This window comes from Lampetra fluviatilis, unplaced genomic scaffold (assembly GCF_964198595.1).
Source record: "Lampetra fluviatilis unplaced genomic scaffold, kcLamFluv1.1 SCAFFOLD_274, whole genome shotgun sequence".
NCBI lineage: Eukaryota > Metazoa > Chordata > Hyperoartia > Petromyzontiformes > Petromyzontidae > Lampetra > Lampetra fluviatilis.
Window position 1 is genome coordinate 88851 of NW_027620664.1, and position 23650 is coordinate 112500.

Below are 23650 nucleotides of genomic sequence, written 5' to 3' on the forward strand. Positions count from 1 at the left end.
ATAAACGAGTGAGTTGTGGTGGTTGAAGGAATAAGGAGTGAGTGGGTGAAGTAATAAGGATTTGGGGTGAGTGAAGGAATAACGAGTGAGTGAATGAATAACGGGTGAATTTGGTGAGGTGAGTGAAGGAAGAAGGGGTGAGTGAGTTGGGGTGAGTTTGGTGAGTTGAGTGAGACGGTGGTGAGTGGAGAGTGAACCGTTACATGACGTCATCGTGTTACCCCATAGGGAACCGTTACGTGACGTCATCGTGTTACCCCATAGGGGACCGTTACATGACGTCATCGTGTTACCCCCATAGGGAACCGTTACGTGACGTCATCGTGTTACCCCATAGGGGACCGTTATGTGACGTCATCGTGTTACCTCATAGGGGACCGTTATGTGACGTCATCGTGTTACCCCATACGGGACCGTTACATGACGTCATCGTGTTACCCTGTACAGGAAACTGTTATGTGACGTCATCGTATTGCACTATGCAGGCGACCATGACACCATCGTGTTGTCTATATAGGCGCCCGTGACGTCATTGTGTTGTCTAGGGGGTCGTGACGTCATCGTGTTGGCTATATAGGTCGTGACGTCACACTGGTCTTCACCCAGCAGCGGATAGACCCTGGTGATGGTGATGATGTCATTCACAGGAACACGGACAGAGAAGAGACGCGGGGAGACACAGAGAGACACACAGTGAGACACAGGGAGACACGGGGAGACACGGGGAGACACGGGGAGACACAGACACAGGGAGACACGGGGAGACACAGAGAGACACAGAGAGATACTGAGATAGAGACACAGAGACACAGGGAGACACAGGGAGACACACAGTGAGACACAGGGAGACACGGGGAGACACAGACACAGGGAGACACAGGGAGACCGAGAGACACAGAGAGATACTGAGATAGAGACACAGAGACACAGGGAGACACAGGGAGACACACAGTGAGACACAGGGAGACACGGGGAGACACGGGGAGACACAGACACAGGGAGACACGGGGAGACACAGAGAGACACAGAGAGATACTGAGATAGAGACACAGGGAGACACAGGGAGACACACAGTGAGACACGGGGAGACACGGGGAGACACACTGAGACACAGTGAGACACACAGAGACACAGTGAGACACAGTGAGACACAGGGAGACACAGTGAGACACAGAGAGACAGAGAGAGAGAGACACTGAGACACACTGAGACACACAGAGACACAGTGAGACACAGAGAGAGAGAGACAGGGAGACACTTGGACAGAGACGCGGGGTGAGGGAGCCATGTGGACTGTGGGACCGTATCTGCTGGCGGTGGTGGCCCTCCTGAGTCAACCTCTTGTCCGCCAGCGAGAGAGACACACGGACAGCGAACCCGGTGAGACATCACCAACATCACCATCAACATCATCACCAACATCAACATCACCATCATCACCACCATCACCATCATCACTACCATCACCATCATCACCACCATCACCACCATCATCACCACCATCACCACCATCATCACCAACATCACCAACATCACCACCACCCCCACCACCAATGTCCCCCCCCTCCATCACCACCACTACCACCACCACCACCAATGTCCCCCCCCTCCATCACCACCACCACCATCACCACCACCCCCACCCCACCCCACCCCCACCCCCACACCACCAACCTCACCACCACCACCACCACCACCCCCACCACCCCCCACCACCACCCCCACCACCACCCCCACCACCACCACCATCCCCCCCACCACCACCCCCCCCCCACCCCCCCACACCACCATCACCACCACCACCAATGTCCCCCCCTCCACCACCACCACCACCACCACCCCCACCACCACCCCCACCACCACCACCACCCCCACCACCCCCACCACCACCCCCCCCCCACCCCCCCACACCACCATCACCACCACCACCAATGTCCCCCCCTCCACCACCACCACCCCCCCATCACCACCCCCACCACCCTCACCACCCCCACCCCCACCATCACCACCACCCCCACCACCACCACCACCACCACCCTCACCACCCCACCCCCACCACCACCCCCCCACCCCCCAGGCTCTATCCGGGATGATGTCACCGCCCCTTGGGACCCCCTTGGGACCCCCCCCGACTTCTCCCCGGACCCCCGAATGTCCGAGCGGGAGTCCCGGCTGTCGCAAGCCATGGAGCGGATCCTCCGGGAGCTGGAGTCGGAGCGCTCTCCACCCTCCTCCTCCTCCTCCTCCTTGTCGTCCACCTTGTCGTCCACCTCGTCGCTCGACCACCGAGGGGATAGACCCCCGGACCCCCCTTTGGAGGGTCCCTACAGCTCATTGTGGGGGTCCCTGATGTCTCCCTGGGGTCACGTGGTGAGCCTGGCGCTGTGGTTAGCAGTGGTGGCCTTGAGGAGGAGGAGGAGGAGGAGGGGTGGTGGAGGTGGGGTGGAGGTGGTGGAGGAGGTGGAGGTGGTGGAGGAGGAGGAGGTGGAGGAGGTGGAGCGGTGGGTCAGGGACATGCTGAGGATTTGCCGGGAGAAGGAGCGGATCGTGGGGACGGATCCGGAGCGGATCGTGAGGGCGGATCCGAATGTGGAGCTGATTGGACCCAGAGGAGAAAGCAAAGACCCGGGCCGGATCGTGAGGGCGGATCCGGAGTGGATCGTGAGGGCGGATCCGAATGTGGAGCTGATTGGAGAAAGCAAAGACCCGGGGCGGATCGTGACGGCGGATCCGGAGCGGATCGTGAGGGCGGATCCGAATGTGGAGCTGATTGGACCCAGAGGAGAAAGCAAAGACCCGGGCCGGATCGTGAGGGCGGATCCGAATGTGGAGCGGATTGGACCCAGAGGAGAAAGCAAAGACCCGGGGCGGATCGTGAGGGCGGATCCGGAGTGGATCGTGAGGGCGGATCCGAATGTGGAGCTGATTGGAGAAAGCAAAGACCCGGGGCGGATCGTGACGGCGGATCCGGAGTGGATCGTGAGGGCGGATCCGAATGTGGAGCTGATTGGAGAAAGCAAAGACCCGGAGTGGATCGTGACGGCGGATCCGGAGCGGCGCCCGGTGCCCTCAGGGCTCCCTGTACCCACAATGCCCTCAGGGCCCGCCCTGCGCCGCGTGTGCCGTGCCCTCCTGCGCTCGCTGCCTCCTCCTCCGCCCCGTGACGCCTCCAGCCGCCTCGACGACTTCATCCTGGGACTCGTGGACGAGCTGCTGGGGGCGGGGCTCACCGTGGGGGGGGGGGGGAGGGGGAGGTGGAGGGGGGGGAGGAGTGGGTGGAGGAGGTGGAGTACGAGGTGGAGTGGGAGGAGGAGTAGGAGGTGGAGTAGGAGGAGGTGGAGGTGTAGTAGGAGGAGGAGGTGTAGTAGGTGTAGGAGGATGGGGGGTCCGTCCGCGTGAGTGGTGGCCGAAGTCTCTCCCCACGCTGCTCACCTCACCACGCTGCGTCCCCGCCGGAATCGGGGACCGGCTCGGTTGGTCAGCCACCACCACTAACACCACCACCGCCACCACCGCCACCACCACCACCACCGCCGCCACCACCACCACCACCACCGCCGCAGTCGTCGTGTTCGAGCTCCTGGTTCCGCTGGAGCCGCCCGAAGGATGGGAGCTGGACGTGCGGCTGTGGGACGACGATGATGATGACGGTGGTGGCGGTGGTGGCGGTGGTGGTGGTGGTGGTGGTGGTGATGGTGGTGGTGGTGACGGTGGTGGAAGTGGTGACGGTGGTGACGGTGGTGGAGGTGGTGGTGGTGGTGGTGACGGTGGTGGAAGTGGTGACGGTGGTGGTGGTGGTGGCGGTGGTGGTGACGATGGCGGTGGTGATGGTGGTGGTGGTGACGGTGGTGGAGGAGGATGGGGAAGATGGGGAGGACTTGGAGGTGGATGGGGAGGGTGGAGATGGGGTGGAAGTGACGATGGTGGCGGTGGTGGTGGTGGAGGTGGTAGACAAGGTGGACCCGCTGCCATCAACCAGGGCTGTGCAGTTGTCCACCTCCGACGCCTCCACCCCCCCCCCCGCCCCCCCCCCACCCCCCCCCCCGCTCCCTGCGGCTGCCTCAGCGCTGAGTGGGGCGATGCGCTTTGCCTCGTGTGCCACGGCCGCCAGTCTCTCTCCGCTGCTACTGCTGCTGCTGCCCCATCGTCATCACCGCCACTGCTCCCCGTGCCGGCTGACGCGGTACTCCGAGGCTTCAGGGCGTCACTGCGGAGATGCTGGGAACGTGTCCGGCACAAGTTCCATGTCACGGCGACGTGGAGCAGCGATGATGACGATGATGACGATGATCGTGACGGAGATTGTGGAGGTCGTGGAGATCTTGGAGATTGTGGAGGTCGTGGAGATCGTGATGACGCTGGAGGTCGTGGAGATTGTGGAGGTCGTGGAGGTCGTGGAGGTCGTGGAGGTCGTGGAGGTCGTGGAGATCGTGGAGGTCGTGGAGATCGTGACGATGCTGGAGGTCGTGGAGATTGTGGAGTTCATGGAGATTGTGGAGGTCGTGGAGATCTTGGAGATCGTGACGATGCTGGAGGTCGTGGAGATTGTGTAGGTCGTGGAGATTGTGGAGGTCGTGGAGATCTTGGAGATCGTGACGATGCTGGAGGTCGTGTAGGTCGTGTAGGTCGTGGAGATTGTGGAGGTCGTGGAGATCTTGGAGATCGTGACGACGGTGGAGATCGCGGCCACCCCAACCGCCCAGCCGACTACGACGATGAAGTTGTCCACCACGACAACAACTACAAAGTTGTCCACCCCGACGACTACAACGACGAAGTTGTCCACCACGACGACTACAACTACGAAGTTGTCCACCCCGACGACGATGACGACGACGACGACGACGTCCACCCCGGCCACCGCTGCTCAGTCGACATGTCACTCACCTTCCGTTCGGGCCGCCAGCTCGTGCTCCGCATCTCACCCGCGGTGTGGCGCGCACGGAGGCGGCGGAGGAGGAGGATGAGGGGCGGTGATGACGACAAGGACGACGACGAGGGGGGTGGTGATGATGAGGATGATGAGGAGGAGGAGGAGGAGGGGGTGTTTGTCGTGCCGTGCGTGAGGAGCAGGAGGAGGAGTGGTGGGGCAGCGGTTAGCTCGTTCTGGAGAGTGTCCACGGCGGTGGACGAGCGGCGGCTGCTGCGGAGTTTGGAGCGTCGGCAGCTGCAGCTGCAGCAGAAGCATCAGCAGCAGCAACAGCAGTATCAGCAGCAGCAGCAGCTGCATCATCGGCAGCATCAACAGCAGCAGTTCCAAGCGCAGCTGCAGCTACTGCTGCAGCCACCGCGCCTCCTCGCCCTGCTGTGGCAGCAGCAGCAGGAACGGAAGCAGCAGCAGCAGCAGCAGGAGGAGGAACGGAAGCAGCAGCAGCAGGAACGGAAGCAGCAGCAGCAGCAACAGCAGCAGCAGCAGCAACAGCAGCAGCAGCAGGAGGAGGAACGGAAGCAGCAGCAACAGGAATGGAAGCAGCAGGAGGAGGAACGAAAGCAGCAGCAGCAACACCAGCAGCAGGAGGAGGAGGAGGAACGAAAGAAGCAACAACAGGAACAACAGCAGCAGCAACAGGAACGGAAGCAGCAGGAGGAGGAACGAAAGCAGCAGCAACAGGAACGGAAGCAGCAGGAGGAGGAACGAAAGCAGCAGCAGGAGGAGGAGGAGGAACGAAAGAAGCAACAACAGGAACAACAGCAGCAGCAACAGGAACGGAAGCAGCAGCAGCAGCAGCAGCAGCGTGGTGGTCCGAGTGGATCAGGGCCTCCTCTTTCTAGGCCGTGGTCGCTCCGCACGGACATCCTGGCCGCCCTGTGGCTCCCCATGGCCGTGCGGTCTGCTGATGCTGCTGATGCTGCTGATGCTGCTGCTGATGCTGCTGATGCTGCTGCTGATGCTGCTGCTGATGCCGGTAAGATCGCCAGTACTGCCTACGGGATCGCCGGTGCTGATGCTGCTGTTGATGCTGGTGGGATCGCCGGTGCTGATGCCGGTAGGATCGCCAGTACTGCTGCTGCTGCTGATGCTGCTGATGCCGGTAGGATCACCGGTACTGCTGCTGATGCTGATGCTGCTGATGCCGGTAGGATCGCCAGTACTGCCTGTAGGATCGCCGGTGACAGAAGCGATGACGACGATGACGATGATGATGACGGACGGGTGGCCCATCTCCTCCTGGAGCTGCTGGGTGAGCGATTGCTGCCCGCGCTGAGGAGAGGCCGCTTGGCAAGTTTGGGGGCCGCTACTGCTGATGCACCCTGGGACCTACTGGCCGCTCCGCTCACGACCCCCGGGGAGCTGAGGGGCATGAGGGAGGCGGCGTTGGGGGCAGCATCCAGGCTCAGGGAGATGGTGGAGGAGATGGCGAGAGAGGTGGTGGAGGTGGTGAGGGAGGTGGGTCGAAACCACGAGCTCCTGTAGGCCAGGCGAGGTGGTTGACATTGAACCATTGTCGGGATCGAAGCCAGGAGCTCCTGTGGACCAGGCGAGGTGGTTGACATCTCCCCATTGTCAGGATTGAACCATTGTCAGGATTGAATCCACGACCTCCTGTAGACCAGGCGAGGTAGTCAACATCTCCCCATTGTCAGGATTGAACCATTGTCAGGATTGAATCCACGACCTCCTGTAGACCAGGCGAGGTGGTTGACATTGAACCATTGTCAGGATTGAACCATTGTCGGGATTGAACCCACGACCTCCTGTAGACCAGGCGAGGTAGTCAACATCTCCCCATTGTCAGGATCGAACCCACGACCTCCTGCAGACCAGGCGAGGTAGTCAACATCTCCCCATTGTCAGGATTGAATCCACGACCTCCTGTAGGCCAGGCGAGGTAGTCAACATCTCTCCATTGTCAGGATCGAACCCACGACCTCCTGTAGACCAGGCGAGGTAGTCAACATCTCCCCATTGTCAAGATCGAACCCACGACCTCCTGTAGACCAGGCGAGGTAGTCAACATCTCCCCATTGTCAGGATCGAACCCACGACCTCCTGTGGACCAGGCGAGGTAGTTGACACCTCAATAGGCACCGCCAGAGGTCGCAAACGGGTTTTGATTCCTTACCCGTACCCGGCCGCACCAGGGTCGCAAACGGGTACCCGTACCCCTACCCGGCCCGTACCCTACCCGTACCCAGCCGGGTACGGGTATCGGGTACCTGATTGCGACCTCTGGGATGAAGCCATGTTGCAGGCGCGGCTGGGTTGATTCTAGGAACTTGAATTGTGAGAAGAGACAAGACTTTTTCGATTTAAAGCTTTCGTGACTGCAGGGATTCATCTTCTTGGTTCTTTCGGTAAAGTCACGTAGAATGGAAATAACGACAGACCTGTTCTCCACCTGAGGACGGCTGCTTGCGTTGTGGCCGAAACGTCGTGAGAATTATTTTATTATGTTTTATTATTTCCATTCTACGTGACTTTACCGAAAGAACCAAGAAGAAGAGACAAGACGTTGGGAAATGAGTGACAATCACGGTGACTCACCAGTGACTCACGGCCTACCCGTACCCGGCCGCACCAGGGTCGCAAACGGGTACCCGTACCCGGCCGGGTAGCCGGGTATCGGGTAGGGTACGGGTATCGGGTATGGTACGGGTATCGGGTATGGTACGGGTATCGGGTAGGGTACGGGTATCGTGTAGGGTACGGGTATCGGGTATCGGGTAGGGTACGGGTATCTGGTAGGGTACGGGTATCGGGTAGGGTACGGGTAGGGTACGTGTATCGGGTAGGGTACGGGTATCTGGTAGGGTACGGGTATCGGGTAGGGTACGGGTATCTGGTAGGCTACGGGTATCTGGTAGGGTACGGGTATCGGGTAGGGTACGGGTATCTGGTAGGGTACGGGTATCGGGTAGGGTACGGGTATCTGGTAGGCTACGGGTATCTGGTAGGGTACGGGTATCGGGTAGGGTACGGGTATCGTGTAGGGTACGGGTATCGGGTAGGGTACGGGTATCGGGTAGGGTACGGGTATCGGGTAGGGTACGGGTATCGGGTAGGGTACGGGTATCGGGTAGGGTACGGGTATCGGGTAGGGTACGGGTATCGGGTAGGGTACGGGTATCGGGTAGGGTACGGGTATCGGGTAGGGTACGGGTATCGGGTAGGGTACGGGTATCGGGTAGGGTACGGGTATCGGGTAGGGTACGGGTATCGGGTAGGGTACGGGTATCGGGTAGGGTACGGGTATCGGGTAGGGTACGGGTATCGTGTAGGGTACGGGTATCGGGTAGGGTACGGGTATCGGGTAGGGTACGGGTATCTGGTAGGGTACGGGTATCGGGTAGGGTACGGGTATCGGGTAGGGTACGGGTATCGGGTAGGGTACGGGTATCTGGTAGGGTACGGGTATCGGGTAGGGTACGGGTATCGGGTAGGGTACGGGTATCTGGTAGGGTACGGGTATCGGGTAGGGTACGGGTATCGGGTAGGGTACGGGTATCGGGTACCGGGTAGGGTACGGGTATCGGGTAGGGTACGGGTATCGGGTAGGGTACGGGTATCGGGTAGGGTACGGGTATCGTGTAGGGTACGGGTATCGGGTAGGGTACGGGTATGGGGTAGGGTACGGGTATCTGGTAGGGTACGGGTAGGGTACGGGTATCGGGTAGGGTACGGGTATCGGGTAGGGTACGGGTATCGTGTAGGGTACGGGTATCGGGTAGGGTACGGGTATCGGGTAGGGTACGGGTATCGGGTAGGGTATGGGTATCGTGTAGGGTACGGGTATCGTGTAGGGTACGGGTATCGGGTAGGGTACGGGTATGGGGTAGGGTACGGGTATCTGGTAGGGTACGGGTAGGGTACGGGTATCGGGTAGGGTACGGGTATCGGGTAGGGTACGGGTATCGTGTAGGGTACGGGTATCGGGTAGGGTACGGGTATCGGGTAGGGTACGGGTATCGGGTAGGGTATGGGTATCGGGTGATTGCTGCTTGTGTTGCATTTCGAAACGTCGTGAGAATTTTTATAGTTTTATATTTTTATTATTTTGTTATTTCCCTTCTACGTGACTTTACCTAAAGAACCGCGAGTACGAATCCATGCAGTCACGAAAGCTTTAAATCTAAAAATTATTTGGTTTTTATTTTATTTATTAAAAATGTTTACCTACATGGCTTTAGCGATAAAAAAAACCAAAGAGTTTGCTCCCTAAACTGTGGAATTGTCTCGTACAACAGAGTTAAACAAAGTTGTCTCGGCAAAGTGACGTAGATAGAAAAACAATTTTAAAAAATTTAAAAAATCGAATTAAAATAAGAACTTGAAAATAATGACATCATATTTAATTGACAAATAATTAATAGCTAATTATAAAATGAAACTAATATATTTTAAATAATAAAATAATGATTTGCTACTGATAAAATAAATCTGGTAAATTGTAAATAATAAATTTGAATAAATAGTTTAATTGGAAATAATAAAATAATAATATGCACATTCTAAACACAAATTTACATAATTGTTTTTTAAATATTTAAATGATTCGAAAATTGTTAAGTGGTAGTAAGACAATTCTTAAATAAACCTCATATATTTAAAATAATAAAATAATGATTTGCTGATAATAAATTACATCTGGTAAATTGGAAATAATAAAAATTATTAAACAAAAATTCTAAATTGGAAATAAAATAATAAAATGCTAATTGTTAACAAAAAAATAATAGATTAAAAATAATAGAATAATGATTTGCTAATAATAAAATAAATCTGCTAAATTGCAAATAATAAAATTGGAAAATAAAATTCTAAATTGGAAATAATAAAATGCAAATCATAAAGAAACAAAAAAATTGATTTAGAATAATCAAATAACGATTGGCAAATACTTAAATAGTACTTTTCTTTCTGGTGACTTGAAAAGAATAAAATTATTAAACAAAAATTCTAAATTGGAAATTATAAAATGCAAATCATAAAGAAACAAAAAAATTGATTTAGAATAATCAAATAACGATTGGCAAATACTTAAATAGTACTTTTCTTTCTGGTGACTTGAAAAGAATAAAATTATTAAATAAAAATTCAAAATTGGAAATTATAAAATGCAAATCATAAAGAAACAAAAAAATTGATTTAGAATAATCAAATAACGATTGGCAAATACTTAAATAATAACTTTTCTTTCTGGTGACTTGAAAAGAATAAAATTATTAAATAAAAATTCTAAATTGGAAATTATAAAATGCGATTTTTTATCAAAAAAATTCAACATAAAAATAGATAAAAAAATAATAAAATAATTTTTTGAAAATAAGAAAAGCAAACAAAATCACGACGTTTCAATCGCAACACAAGCGATCGAAACGTGGTGAGTTTATTTGCTTTTATTATTTTCTATTTATTATTTTATTATTTTCTATTTATTATTTTATTATTTTTAATCTATTATTTTTGTTTATAATTTTCAATTTATAATTGTATTATTTTCAATCTATTATTTTATTATTTTCAATCTATTATTTTATTATTTTCTATTTATTATTTTAATTGTTTTTGTTTATAATTTTCAATTTATAATTGTATTATTTTCAATCTATTATTTTATTAATTTCAATGTATTTTTATTTTTTTAGTTTATAATTTGCATTTTATTATTTGCAATTTATCACTTTTTACTTTATAATTTTATTAATTTAAATTTACCAGAGTTATTTCAGTATTAGCAAATAATTATTTGATTATTTAAAACATATTAGTTTTATTTAATAATTTTATTATTACCTATTATTTTCACTTCATTTTTATTATTTTAAAGTTCTTATTTTTTGTTATTCGATATTATTATTGTTATTTAATCTTATTATTTTATTATTTCCCTTCTACGTGACTTTACCGAAAGAACCAAGAACATGAATCCTTGCAATCACGAAAGCTTTAAATAGAAATTTAAACGAAGTTGTTCATCAAAAGCGTTGTTTTTTTTACTTTTTTTAAAGAGTTTATTTAAATTAATTATTGCTACGACTCAATCGTTTTTAATATATTCGTGCTCTTACGATGATTATTGCTTCTAAGATGTTTGTATTTGTGAAAATGGATACGGGTAAGGTGGAGATTTGGGACGAATGTGGAACCCCCCAATCTCTGCTTTGTAAAGTTCAGGGAACTCCCCAGCATACGAACACTCCCCTAGCTACGAACACTCCTCGACATACGGACGCTCCTCTACTTGTGAACACTGAACTGCCTACAATCCTCTACATACGAACGCTCCTCCACCCACAAACACTCCTCCACATACGAACACTCCTCCACATACGAACACTCCTCCACATACGAGCACTCAACATACGAACACTCCATTTACTAACTGCCCACAAACACTCCTCTACCTACGAACACTCCTCTACCTACGAGCACTCACCCACATGAACACCCCTCTACAACCGAACACTCCTCCACATACGAACACTCCTCCACATACGAACACATGCACACGGTCACTCCTCTACCTACGAACGCTCCTCTACATACAAACACTTCCACCCACAAACACTCCTCCACATACGAACACTCCTCCACATACGAACACATGCACACGGTCACTCCTCTACCTACGAACGCTCCTCTACATACAAACACTTCCACCCACAAACACTCCTCCACATACGAACACTCCTCCACATACGAACACATGCACACGGTCACTCCTCTACCTACGAACGCTCCTCTACATACAAACACTTCCACCCACAAACACTCCTCCACATACGAACACTCCTCCACATACGAACACATGCACACGGTCACTCCTCTACCTACGAACGCTCCTCTACATACAAACACTTCCACCCACAAACACTCCTCCACATACGAACACTCCTCCACATACGAACACATGCACACGGTCACTCCTCTACCTACGAACGCTCCTCTACATACAAACACTTCCACCCACAAACACTCCTCCACATACGAACACTCCTCCACATACGAACACATGCACACGGTCACTCCTCTACCTACGAACGCTCCTCTACATACAAACACTCCTCCACATACGAACACTCCTCCACATACGAACACATGCACACGGTCACTCCTCTACCTACGAACGCTCCTCTACATACAAACACTTCCACCCACAAACACTCCTCCACATACGAACACTCCTCCACATACGAACACATGCACACGGTCACTCCTCTACCTACGAACGCTCCTCTACATACAAACACTTCCACCCACAAACACTCCTCCACATACGAACACTCCTCCACATACGAACACATGCACACGGTCACTCCTCTACCTACGAACGCTCCTCTACATACAAACACTTCCACCCACAAACACTCCTCCACATACGAACACTCCTCCACATACGAACACATGCACACGGTCACTCCTCTACCTACGAACGCTCCTCTACATACAAACACTTCCACCCACAAACACTCCTCCACATACGAACACTCCTCCACATACGAACACATGCACACGGTCACTCCTCTACCTACGAACGCTCCTCTACATACAAACACTTCCACCCACAAACACTCCTCCACATACGAACACTCCTCCACATACGAACACATGCACACGGTCACTCCTCTACCTACGAACGCTCCTCTACATACAAACACTTCCACCCACAAACACTCCTCCACATACGAACACTCCTCCACATACGAACACATGCACACGGTCACTCCTCTACCTACGAACGCTCCTCTACATACAAACACTTCCACCCACAAACACTCCTCCACATACGAACACTCCTCCACATACGAACACATGCACACGGTCACTCCTCTACCTACGAACGCTCCTCTACATACAAACACTTCCACCCACAAACACTCCTCCACATACGAACACTCCTCCACATACGAACACATGCACACGGTCACTCCTCTACCTACGAACGCTCCTCTACATACAAACACTTCCACCCACAAACACTCCTCCACATACGAACACTCCTCCACATACGAACACATGCACACGGTCACTCCTCTACCTACGAACGCTCCTCTACATACAAACACTTCCACCCACAAACACTCCTCCACATACGAACACTCCTCCACATACGAACACTCCTCCACATACGAACACTCCTCCACATACGAACTAACCCTGCCCACACACCCCCAAGCTTTAAATCGAAATTTTATTATGTTTTAGGTTTATTATGTTATTATGTTTGATTTTTTATTTTATTAGTTTTATAGTTTTGTTTTATTATTTATGTTTTATTTTTATTATTTGATTATGTATTTTTTATTATTTTATGTTTTTTATTATGTTTTATTATTTTATTATTTCCCTTCTACGTGATGACTTTACCGAAAGAACCAAGAAGATGAATCCATCCTGCAGTCACGAAAGCTTTAAATCGATATTTGCTTCTCTCTTTGTGCGAGGCGCGTGATGATGTCAGCTGATGTCAGCGATGATGATGATGATGTTGCTACTCGCAACTGTTCCAGAGTTTGCTCCGAGATTTATTGAATTGAAAATTTTATTTTTATTTTATATCTACTTGAGTTCACCGAAAGAACCAAGAATATATAAAATAAAAATGTAAAATAATAAAATAACATTAAAATCTATTTATTATGAAAAGAAAAGCTTTCATTATTTTCACATAATTTTTTTTTCGATAATAAATTGTAAATAATAAAAGCTTTCATTATTTTCAAATCATTTTTTTCGATAATAAATTGTAAATAAAAGCTTTCATTATTTTTAATTTTAAAATTTTGCTAATTATCAAAGCTTTTATTTTCAATTATTAAAAATCTTATTTTATTATTTTAATTTTATATCTACTTGAGTTCACCGAAAGAACCAAGAAAATATAAAATAAAAATGTAAAATAATAAAATAAAAATCTATTCATTATTGAAAAGAAAAGCTTTCATTATTTTCAAATCATTTTTTTTTCGATAATAAATTGTAAACAATAAAAGCTTTCATTATTCTCAATTTTAAAAATGTTTGCAAATTATGAAAGCGTTTATTTTCAATCAATTATTAAAAATCTTATTTTATTATTTTCATTTTATATCTGCTTGAGTTCACCGAAAGAACCAAGAATATATAAAATAAAAATGTAAAATAATAAAATAACATTAAAATCTATTTATTCTTAAAAGAAAAGCTTTCATTATGTTCTAATCATTTTTTTTTCGATAATAAATTGTAAACAATAAAAGCTTTCATTATTTTCAATTTTAAAATTTTTTGCAAATTATGAAAGCTTTTATTTTCAATTAATTATTGAAAATCTTTATTTTATTATTTTAATTTTATATCTACTTGAGTTCACCGAAAGAACCAAGAATATATAAAATAAAAATGTTAAATAATAAAATAACATTAAAATCTATTTATTATGAAAAGAAAAGCTTTCATTATTTTCAAATCATTTTTTTTCGATAATAAATTGTAAATAAAAGCTTTCATTATTTTTAATTTTAAAATTTTGCTAATTATCAAATCTTTTATTTTCAATTATTTAAAATCTTATTTTATTATTTTTATTTTATATCTACTTGAGTTCACCGAAAGAACCAAGAATATATAAAATAAAAATGTAAAATAATAAAATAAAAATCTATTCATTATTGAAAAGAAAAGCTTTCATTATTTTCAAATCAGTTTTTTCCAATAATAAAAGGTTTTATTATTTTACATTTGTATTTTTTCAATAATAAATTGCTAATTAGCAAAGCTTTTATTTTCTTCTTCGTGCTTTCGGAGTCCCCGACCCTCTGCTCACGATCATTAAGGACCTTCATGATGGTGAGCGGGCCCGGGTAAAACTACGTGGCCGGGAGTCGGAGCCTTTCCCTGTACACCTTGGGGTGCGACAGGGATGTCCTCTGGCTCCCACATTATTTAACATCTATTTCAACCGCGTAGTTCGTGAAGCCTTCAATAGCTGTACCGGGGGAATTTCCATCTGGTACAGATACAATGGGAGGCTGATCGATGCCCGGGTGCGGTCAAGGGATGGCTCCCTATTGGTCAACCACGTTACGTATGCCGATGATTTGGTGATTGCTGCTCATTCAGAGGAGGAGTTGGAGACGCTGCTGCTGAGACTGGAGCGTGCCACTAAGAGGTGGGGCCTTACCATCAGCCCCACAACAACGAGCGGAGCGCCGGGTGGCTAAAGCACAGCAAGTTGGCACAGTAGGGGGCACAGGTGGTGCATCAGCCAGTCATCTCGGTCATCTCGGTCAGTCGACCCGTGGCACCTGCTGGGTCTGCCCCGTGACCTCCTGCCAGCGGGCGTTCGACACTTCACGTGGTAGCCTCAAGGTGCACATGGCCTGGCACAAGCGTCGTGGTGACGTCACCACCACTTAGTGGCGAATGGCGGTTGTTGTTGGTGGTGGAGGTGGTGGTGATGGTGATGATGGTGATGATGGCGATGGTGGTGATTGTGATGATGGTGGTGATGGTGGAGGTGGTGATGGTGGAGGTGATGATGGTGGTGATGATGGTGATGGTGGAGGTGGTGATGATGGAGACGATGGTGGTGGAGGTGATGGTGGTGATGATGATGATGATGGTGGTGATGATGGAGGTGGTGATGGTGGTGATGATGATGATGGTGATGATGGTGGTGATGATGGTGATGGAGATGATAGATCCACACTGTAAGTCAGCTTTGTAGTCGCGAAATGCAAAAGGACGATGTTTTATTATTATTATTCACCGCCATCATCACCGCCCCCATCATCACCACCCCCATCACCGCCATCACCGCCCCCATCATCATCACCCCCCCCATCACCGCCCCCATCATCACCGCCCCCACCATCATCACCCCCCCCCATCACCGCCCCCACCATCATCACCACCGCCATCACTGCCCCCACCATCATCACCACCCCCACCACCATCATCACTGCCCCCATCACAGCTCCCATCGACACGGGGTAGTATGGGGGGGGTACATGGGGGCGGGGACACGGGGGGGGGGACACGGGGGGGGGGGACACGGGGGGGGGGGACACGGGGGGGGGGGGAGTACGGGGGGGGCTCCCAAGCAATCAGTTGATCACAACGTCTTGTGAGTGGGTGAGTGAGTGGGTGGGTGAGTGAGTGGGTGAGTGAGTGAGTGGGTGAGTGGGTGGGTGAGTGAGTGAGTGGGTGAGTGGGTGGGTGAGTGAGTGAGTGGGTGAGTGGGTGAGTGGGTGAGTGAGTGGGTGAGTGAGTGAGTGGGTGAGTGGGTGGGTGAGTGAGTGAGTGGGTGAGTGGGTGGGTGGGTGAGTGAGTGGGTGAGTGGGTGGGTGAGTGGGTGGGTGGGTGAGTGAGTGAGTGGGTGAGTGAGTGGGTGAGTGAGTGAGTGAGTGGGTGAGTGAGTGAGTGGGTGAGTGAGTGGGTGAGTGGGTGGGTGGGTGAGTGGGTGGGTGAGTGAGTGAGTGGGTGAGTGGGTGGGTGAGTGGGTGAGTGAGTGAGTGAGTGGGTGAGTGAGTGGGTGGGTGAGTGGGTGAGTGAGTGGGTGGGTGAGTGGGTGGGTGGGTGAGTGGGTGGGTGGGTGAGTGAGTGAGTGGGTGGGTGAGTGAGTGGGTGGGTGAGTGAGTGGGTGGGTGGGTGAGTGGGTGGGTGAGTGGGTGGGTGAGTGAGTGGGTGGGTGAGTGAGTGGGTGGGTGAGTGAGTGGGTGAGTGAGTGGGTGAGTGAGTGGGTGAGTGGGTGGGTGAGTGGGTGGGTGGGTGGGTGAGTGGGTGGGTGAGTGAGTGGGTGGGTGGGTGGGTGAGTGGGTGGGTGGGTGGGTGGGTGGGTGAGTGAGTGGGTGGGTGAGTGAGTGGGTGGGTGAGTGAGTGGGTGAGTGAGTGGGTGAGTGAGTGGGTGAGTGAGCGGGTGGGTGGGCGAGTGGGTGGGCGAGTGGGTGGGCGAGTGGGTGGGCGAGTGGGTGGGCGAGTGGGTGAGCGAGTGGGTGAGTGGGTGGGTGGGTGAGTGGGTGGGTGAGTGAGTGGGTGGGTGAGTGAGTGGGTGGGTGAGTGAGTGGGTGGGTGGGTGGGTGAGTGGGTGGGTGAGTGAGTGGGTGGGTGAGTGAGTGGGTGGGTGGGTGAGTGGGTGGGTGAGTGGGTGGGTGAGTGAGTGAGTGGGTGGGTGAGTGAGTGGGTGGGTGAGTGAGTGGGTGGGTGAGTGAGTGGGTGAGTGAGTGGGTGAGTGGGTGGGTGAGTGGGTGGGTGAGTGGGTGGGTGAGTGAGTGGGTGGGTGGGTGAGTGGGTGGGTGGGTGGGTGGGTGGGTGGGTGAGTGAGTGGGTGGGTGAGTGAGTGGGTGGGTGAGTGAGTGGGTGGGTGAGTGAGTGGGTGAGTGAGTGGGTGAGTGAGTGGGTGAGTGAGTGGGTGAGTGAGCGGGTGGGTGGGCGAGTGGGTGGGCGAGTGGGTGGGCGAGTGGGTGGGCGAGTGGGTGGGCGAGTGGGTGAGCGAGTGGGTGGGCGAGTGGGTGGGTGGGTGAGTGGGTGGGTGAGTGGGTGAGTGAGTGGGTGGGTGGGTGAGTGGGTGGGTGAGTGGGTGGGTGGGTGGGTGAGTGGGTGGGTGGGTGGGTGGGTGAGTGGGTGGGTGGGTGAGTGGGTGAGTGAGTGGGTGGGTGAGTGAGTGAGTGGGTGAGTGGGTGGGTGAGTGGGTGAGTGGGTGGGTGGGTGGGTGAGTGGGTGGGTGAGTGGGTGGGTGAGTGGGTGGGTGAGTGGGTGGGTGAGTGGGTGGGTGGGTGAGTGGGTGAGTGAGTGAGTGGGTGGGTGAGTGGGTGAGTGGGTGGGTGAGTGAGTGGGTGGGTGGGTGGGTGAGTGGGTGGGTGAGTGGGTGGGTGAGTGAGTGGGTGGGTGAGTGAGTGGGTGGGTGGGTGAGTGGGTGGGTGGGTGGGTGGGTGAGTGGGTGGGTGAGTGAGTGGGTGAGTGAGTGGGTGAGTGGGTGGGTGAGTGAGTGGGTGGGTGAGTGGGTGGGCGAGTGGGTGAGCGAGTGGGTGGGCGAGTGGGTGAGCGAGTGGGTGGGCGAGTGGGTGAGCGAGTGGGTGGGTGAGTGGGTGGGTGAGTGAGTGGGTGGGTGGGTGAGTGGGTGGGTGGGTGAGTGGGTGGGTGAGTGGGTGAGTGAGTGGGTGGGTGGGTGAGTGGGTGGGTGGGTGAGTGGGTGGGTGAGTGGGTGGGTGGGTGAGTGGGTGGGTGGGTGGGTGAGTGGGTGGGTGAGTGGGTGGGTGAGTGGGTGGGTGGGTGGGTGGGTGGGTGTTTGAGTGGGTGAGTGAGTGGGTGGGTGGGTGGGTGAGTGAGTGGGTGGGTGGGTGGGTGAGTGAGTGGGTGATTGGGTGGGTGAGTGAGTGGGTGGGTGGGTGGGTGGGTGAGTGGGTGGGTGGGTGGGTGAGTGGGTGGGTGGGTGAGTGGGTGGGTGAGTGGGTGGGTGAGTGAGTGGGTGGGTGGGTGGGTGAGTGGGTGAGTGGGTGGGTGAGTGAGTGGGTGAGTGGGTGGGTGAGTGGGTGGGTGAGTGAGTGGGTGGGTGGGTGAGTGAGTGGGTGGGTGAGTGAGTGAGTGAGTGGGTGGGTGGGTGGGTGAGTGGGTGGGTGGGTGGGTGAGTGGGTGGGTGGGTGGGTGAGTGGGTGGGTGGGTGGGTGAGTGGGTGAGTGGGTGGGTGGGTGAGTGGGTGAGTGGGTGGGTGAGTGGGTGAGTGGGTGGGTGGGTGGGTGAGTGGGTGGGTGGGTGGGTGGGTGGGTGAGTGAGTGAATGAGTGGGTGAGTGAGTGAGTGGGTGGGTGAGTGGGTGGGTGAGTGAGTGAATGGGTGGGTGAGTGAGTGGGTGGGTGAGTGGGTGGGTGAGTGGGTGGGTGAGTGAATGAGTGGGTGAGTGAATGAATTAGTGGGTGGGTGAATTAGTGGGTGGGTGAGTGAATGAATTAGTGGGTGGGTGAGTGAATGAGTGGGTGAGTGAGTGAATGAGTGGGTGAGTGAGTGAATGAGTGGGTGAGTGAATGAATGAGTGGGTGGGTGAATGAATGAGTGGGTGGGTGAGTGAATGAGTGGGTGGGTGAGTGAATGAGTGGGTGGGTGAGTGAATGAGTGGGTGGGTGAGTGAATGAGTGGGTGGGTGAGTGAATTAATTAGTGGGTGGGTGAGTGAATGAATGAGTGGGTGGGTGAATGAGTGGGTGGGTGAGTGAATGAGTGGGTGGGTGAGTGAATGAGTGGGTGGGTGAGTGAATTAATTAGTGGGTGGGTGAGTGAATGAATGAGTGGGTGGGTGGATGGGTGGATGGGTGGGTGGGTGAGTGAGTGGGTGGGTGAGTGGGTGGGTGGGTGGCTGGCTGAGTGGGTGGGTGGCTGGATGAGTGAGTAGGTGGTTGTGTCAATAAAACCCAGAGCCCTCCCATACGAACCGTCCAGGTGCCAGGCTAGGTGCACCTTGCCAAGCCTAGGTGAGTGTGTGGCTGTGTGTCTGTGTGTAGTGTATAGTGTAGTGTAGTAGTGTATAGTGTAGTGTAGTAGTGTATAGTGTAGTAGTGTATAGTGTAGTAGTGTATAGTGTAGTAGTGTATAGTGTAGTGTAGTAGTGGTTAGCGTTGCGCTACGAACCCGGCGACCCGAGTTCGATTCCCGCTCACGGCTCAACACCACCGGTGACGATTATCTAAACCGGTCCTGGACGCTCCCCTAAGTAGACTCAGCCTTAAAATGAGTACCTGGTGCGGTGTGTAGTAAACATTGCTAGCACTGGGCAGATCAGTGAGTGGGTGAGTGAGTGAGTGAGTGGCTGAGTGAGTGAGTGGCTGAGTGAGTTGAGTGGCTGAGTGAGTGGGTGGCTGAGTGAGTTGAGTGGCTGAGTGAGTGGGTGGGTGAGTGGCTGAGTGAGTGAGTGAGTTGCTGAGTGGCTGAGTGAGTGAGTGGCTGAGTGAGTTGAGTGGCTGAGTGAGTGGGTGGCTGAGTGAGTTGAGTGGCTGAGTGAGTGGGTGGGTGAGTGGCTGAGTGAGTGAGTGAGTTGCTGAGTGGCTGAGTGAGTGAGTGGCTGAGTGAGTTGAGTGGCTGAGTGAGTGAGTGGCTGATTGAGTGACTGAGTGAGTGGCTGAGTGAGTTGAGTGGCTGAGTGAGTTGAGTGAGTGAGTGTCTGAGTGAGTTGAGTGGCTGAGTGAGTGGGTGGGTGAGTGGCTGAGTGAGTGGCTGAGTGAGTGAGTGGCTGAGTGAGTGGGTGGGTGAGTGGCTGAGTGAGTGGCTGAGTGAGTGAGTGGCTGAGTGAGTTGAGTGGCTGAGTGAGTGAGTGTCTGAGTGAGTTGAGTGGCTGAGTGAGTGGGTGGGTGAGTGAGTGAGTGGCTGAGTGAGTGAGTGGCTGAGTGAGTTGAGTGGCTGAGTGAGTGAGTGGCTGATTGAGTGACTGAGTGAGTGGCTGAGTGAGTTGAGTGGCTGAGTGAGTTGAGTGAGTGAGTGTCTGAGTGAGTTGAGTGGCTGAGTGAGTGGGTGGGTGAGTGGCTGAGTGAGTGGCTGAGTGAGTGAGTGGCTGAGTGAGTGGGTGGGTGAGTGGCTGAGTGAGTGGCTGAGTGAGTGAGTGGCTGAGTGAGTTGAGTGGCTGAGTGAGTGGGTGGGTGAGTGAGTGGCTGAGTGAGTGGGTGGCTGAGTGAGTTGAGTGGCTGAGTGAGTGAGTGGCTGAGTGGCTGAGTGAGTGAGTGGCTAATTGAGTGACTGAGTGAGTGGCTGAGTGAGTGAGTGGCTGAGTGAGTTGAGTGGCTGAGTGAGTGAGTGGCTGAGTGAGTTGAGTGGCTGAGTGAGTGGCTGGGTGAGTGGCTGAGTGAGTGAGTGGCTGAGTGAGTGAGTGAGTTGCTGAGTGAGTGACTGAGTGAGTGGCTGAGTGAGTGAGTGGCTGAGTGAGTGAGTGGCTGAGTGAGTGAGTGAGTTGCTGAGTGAGTGGCTGAGTGAGTGAGTGGCTGAGTGAGTGGGTGGGTGGCTGAGTGAGTGGGTGGGTGGCTGAGTGAGTGGCTGACTGAGTGAGTGGCTGACTGAGTGAGTGGCTGAGTTTTGCCGTGGCGTGGAGATTACGTAAACGCAGCAGTGCCGACCAGTATTGCCGTGCCAGGCTAGGTTCACAATGTCTTGCGGTGGATCACCCTGGTCCCATCGTCTTCGTATTCTTTCTTGGAGACCCACATCCTCTTGAAGGTGTCCAGCGACGCCAGGATAGACCCCCTGGGAGACACGGGGAGAGACACGGGGGAGACACGGGGGAGACACGGTGAGATACGGGGGAGACACGGGGAGACACGGGGAGACACGGGGGAGACACGGGGAGACACGGGGAGACACGGGGAGAGACACGGGGGAGAGACGTGGAGACACGGGGAGAGACATGGGGAGACACGGGGAGAGACGTGGAGACACGGGGAGACACGGGGAGACACGGGGAGACACGGGGAGAGACGGGGAGACACGGGGAGAGACGTGGAGACACGGGGGAGAGACACGGGGAGACACGGGAAGACACGGGGAGACACGGGGAGACACGGGGGGAGACACGGGGAGACACGGGGGAGACACACGGGGAGACACGGGGAGAGACGGGGAGACACGGTGAGACACGGGGAGACACGGGGGAGACACGGGGGAGACACGGTGAGACACGGGGAGACACGGGTAGACACGGGGAGACACGGGGAGACACGGGGAGACACGGTGAGACAAGGAGTAGACACGGTGAGACACGGGGAGACACGGGGAGACACGGTGAGACACGGGGAGACACGGGGGAGACACGGTGAGACACGGGGTAGACACGGTGAGACACGGGGAGACACGGGGGAGACACGGGGAGACACGGGGGAGACACGGTGAGACACGGGGGAGACACGGGGGAGACACGGTGAGACACGGGGGAGACAAACGGGGAGACACGGGGAGACACGTGGGAGACACGTGGGAGACACGGGGAGACACGTGGGAGACACGGAGAGACACGGGGGAGACACGGGGGAGACACACGGGGAGACACGGGGAGACACGGTGAGACACGGGGGAGACACGGGGAGACACGGGGGAGACACACGGGGAGACACGGGGAGACACGGGGAGACACGGGGAGACACGGGGGAGACACGGGGGAGACACGGTGAGACACGGGGAGACACGGGGGAGACACGGGGGAGACACGGGGAGACACGGGGGAGACACACGGGGAGACACGTGGGAGACACGGGGAGACACGGTGAGACACGGGGTAGACACGGGGAGACACGGGGAGACACAGGGGAGACACGGGGAGACACGGGGAGACACGGGGAGACACGGTGAGACACGGGGAGACACACGGGGAGACACGGGGAGACACGGGGGAGACACGGTGAGACACGGTGAGACACGGGGAGACACACGGGGAGACACGGGGGAGACACGGGGGAGACACGGGGGAGACACAGGGAGACACGGGGGAGACACACGGGGAGACACGGGGAGACACGGGGGAGACACGGGGAGACACGGGGGAGACACGGGGAGACACGGTGAGACACGGGGGAGACACGGGGGAGACAGGGGAGACACGGTGAGATACGGGGAGACACGGGGAGACACGGGGGAGACACGGGGGAGACAGGGGAGACACGGGGGAGACACGGGGAGACACGGGGGAGACAAGGGGAGAGACACGGGGAGATACGGGGGAGAGACACGGGGGAGAGACACGGGGAGACACGGGGGAGAGACACGGGGAGACACGGGGGAGACACACGGGGAGACACACGGGGAGACACACGGGGAGACACGGGGGAGACACGGGGTAGACACGGGGAGACACGGGGAGACACGGTGAGACACGGGGAGACACGGGGAGACACGGTGAGACACGGGGAGACACGGTGAGACACGGGGAGACAGGGTGAGACACGGGGGAGACACGGGGAGACACGGGGAGACACGGTGAGACACGGGGAGACAGGGTGAGACACGGGGAGACACGGGGAGACACGGTGAGACACGGGGAGACACGGGGAGACACGGGGAGACACGGTGAGACACGGGGAGACACGGGAGACACGGGGGAGACACGGGGGAGACACGGGGAGACACGGGGAGACACGGGGGAGACACGGGGAGACACGGGGGAGACACGGGGGAGACACGGGGAGACACGGGGAGACACGGTGAGACACGGGGAGACACGGGAGACACGGGGGAGACACGGGGAGACACGGGGAGACACGGGGGAGACACGGGGAGACACGGGGGAGACACGGGGGAGACACGGGGGAGACACGGGGGAGACACGGGGGAGACACGGGGAGACACGGGGGAGACACGGGGAGACACGGGGGAGACACGGGGGAGACACGGGGGAGACACGGGGGAGACACGGTGAGACACGGTGAGACACGGGGAGACACGGTGAGACACGGGGAGACACGGGGAGACACGGGGTAGACACGGGGTAGACACGGGGAGACACGGTGAGACACGGGGAGACACGGTGAGACACGGTGAGACATGGGGGAGACACGGGGGAGACACGGTGAGACACGGGGAGACACGGTGAGACACGGGGAGACACGGGGAGACACGGTGAGACACGGGGAGACACGGTGAGACACGGGGAGACACGGTGAGACACGGGGAGACACGGGGAGACACGGGGGAGACACGGGGAGACACGGTGAGACACGGGGAGACACGGGGGAGACACGGGGAGACACGGTGAGACACGGGGGAGA

General features: G+C 53.6%; 1 protein-coding gene across 1 annotated transcript in view; it reads right to left on the bottom strand.

Annotated features, from left to right (window-relative positions):
- Positions 1-20622: 20622 nt before the first annotated feature.
- Positions 20623-23650, bottom strand: part of LOC144954213 (beta-centractin-like) — a gene marked incomplete at its 5' end in the record, with an annotated part of 12759 nt that continues 9731 nt past the window's right edge. The window contains one exon of the mRNA XM_078884769.1: positions 20623-21140. Within this exon, the coding sequence (XP_078740895.1) occupies positions 21038-21140 (103 nt within the window). The remainder of the gene's footprint in view (positions 21141-23650) is intronic.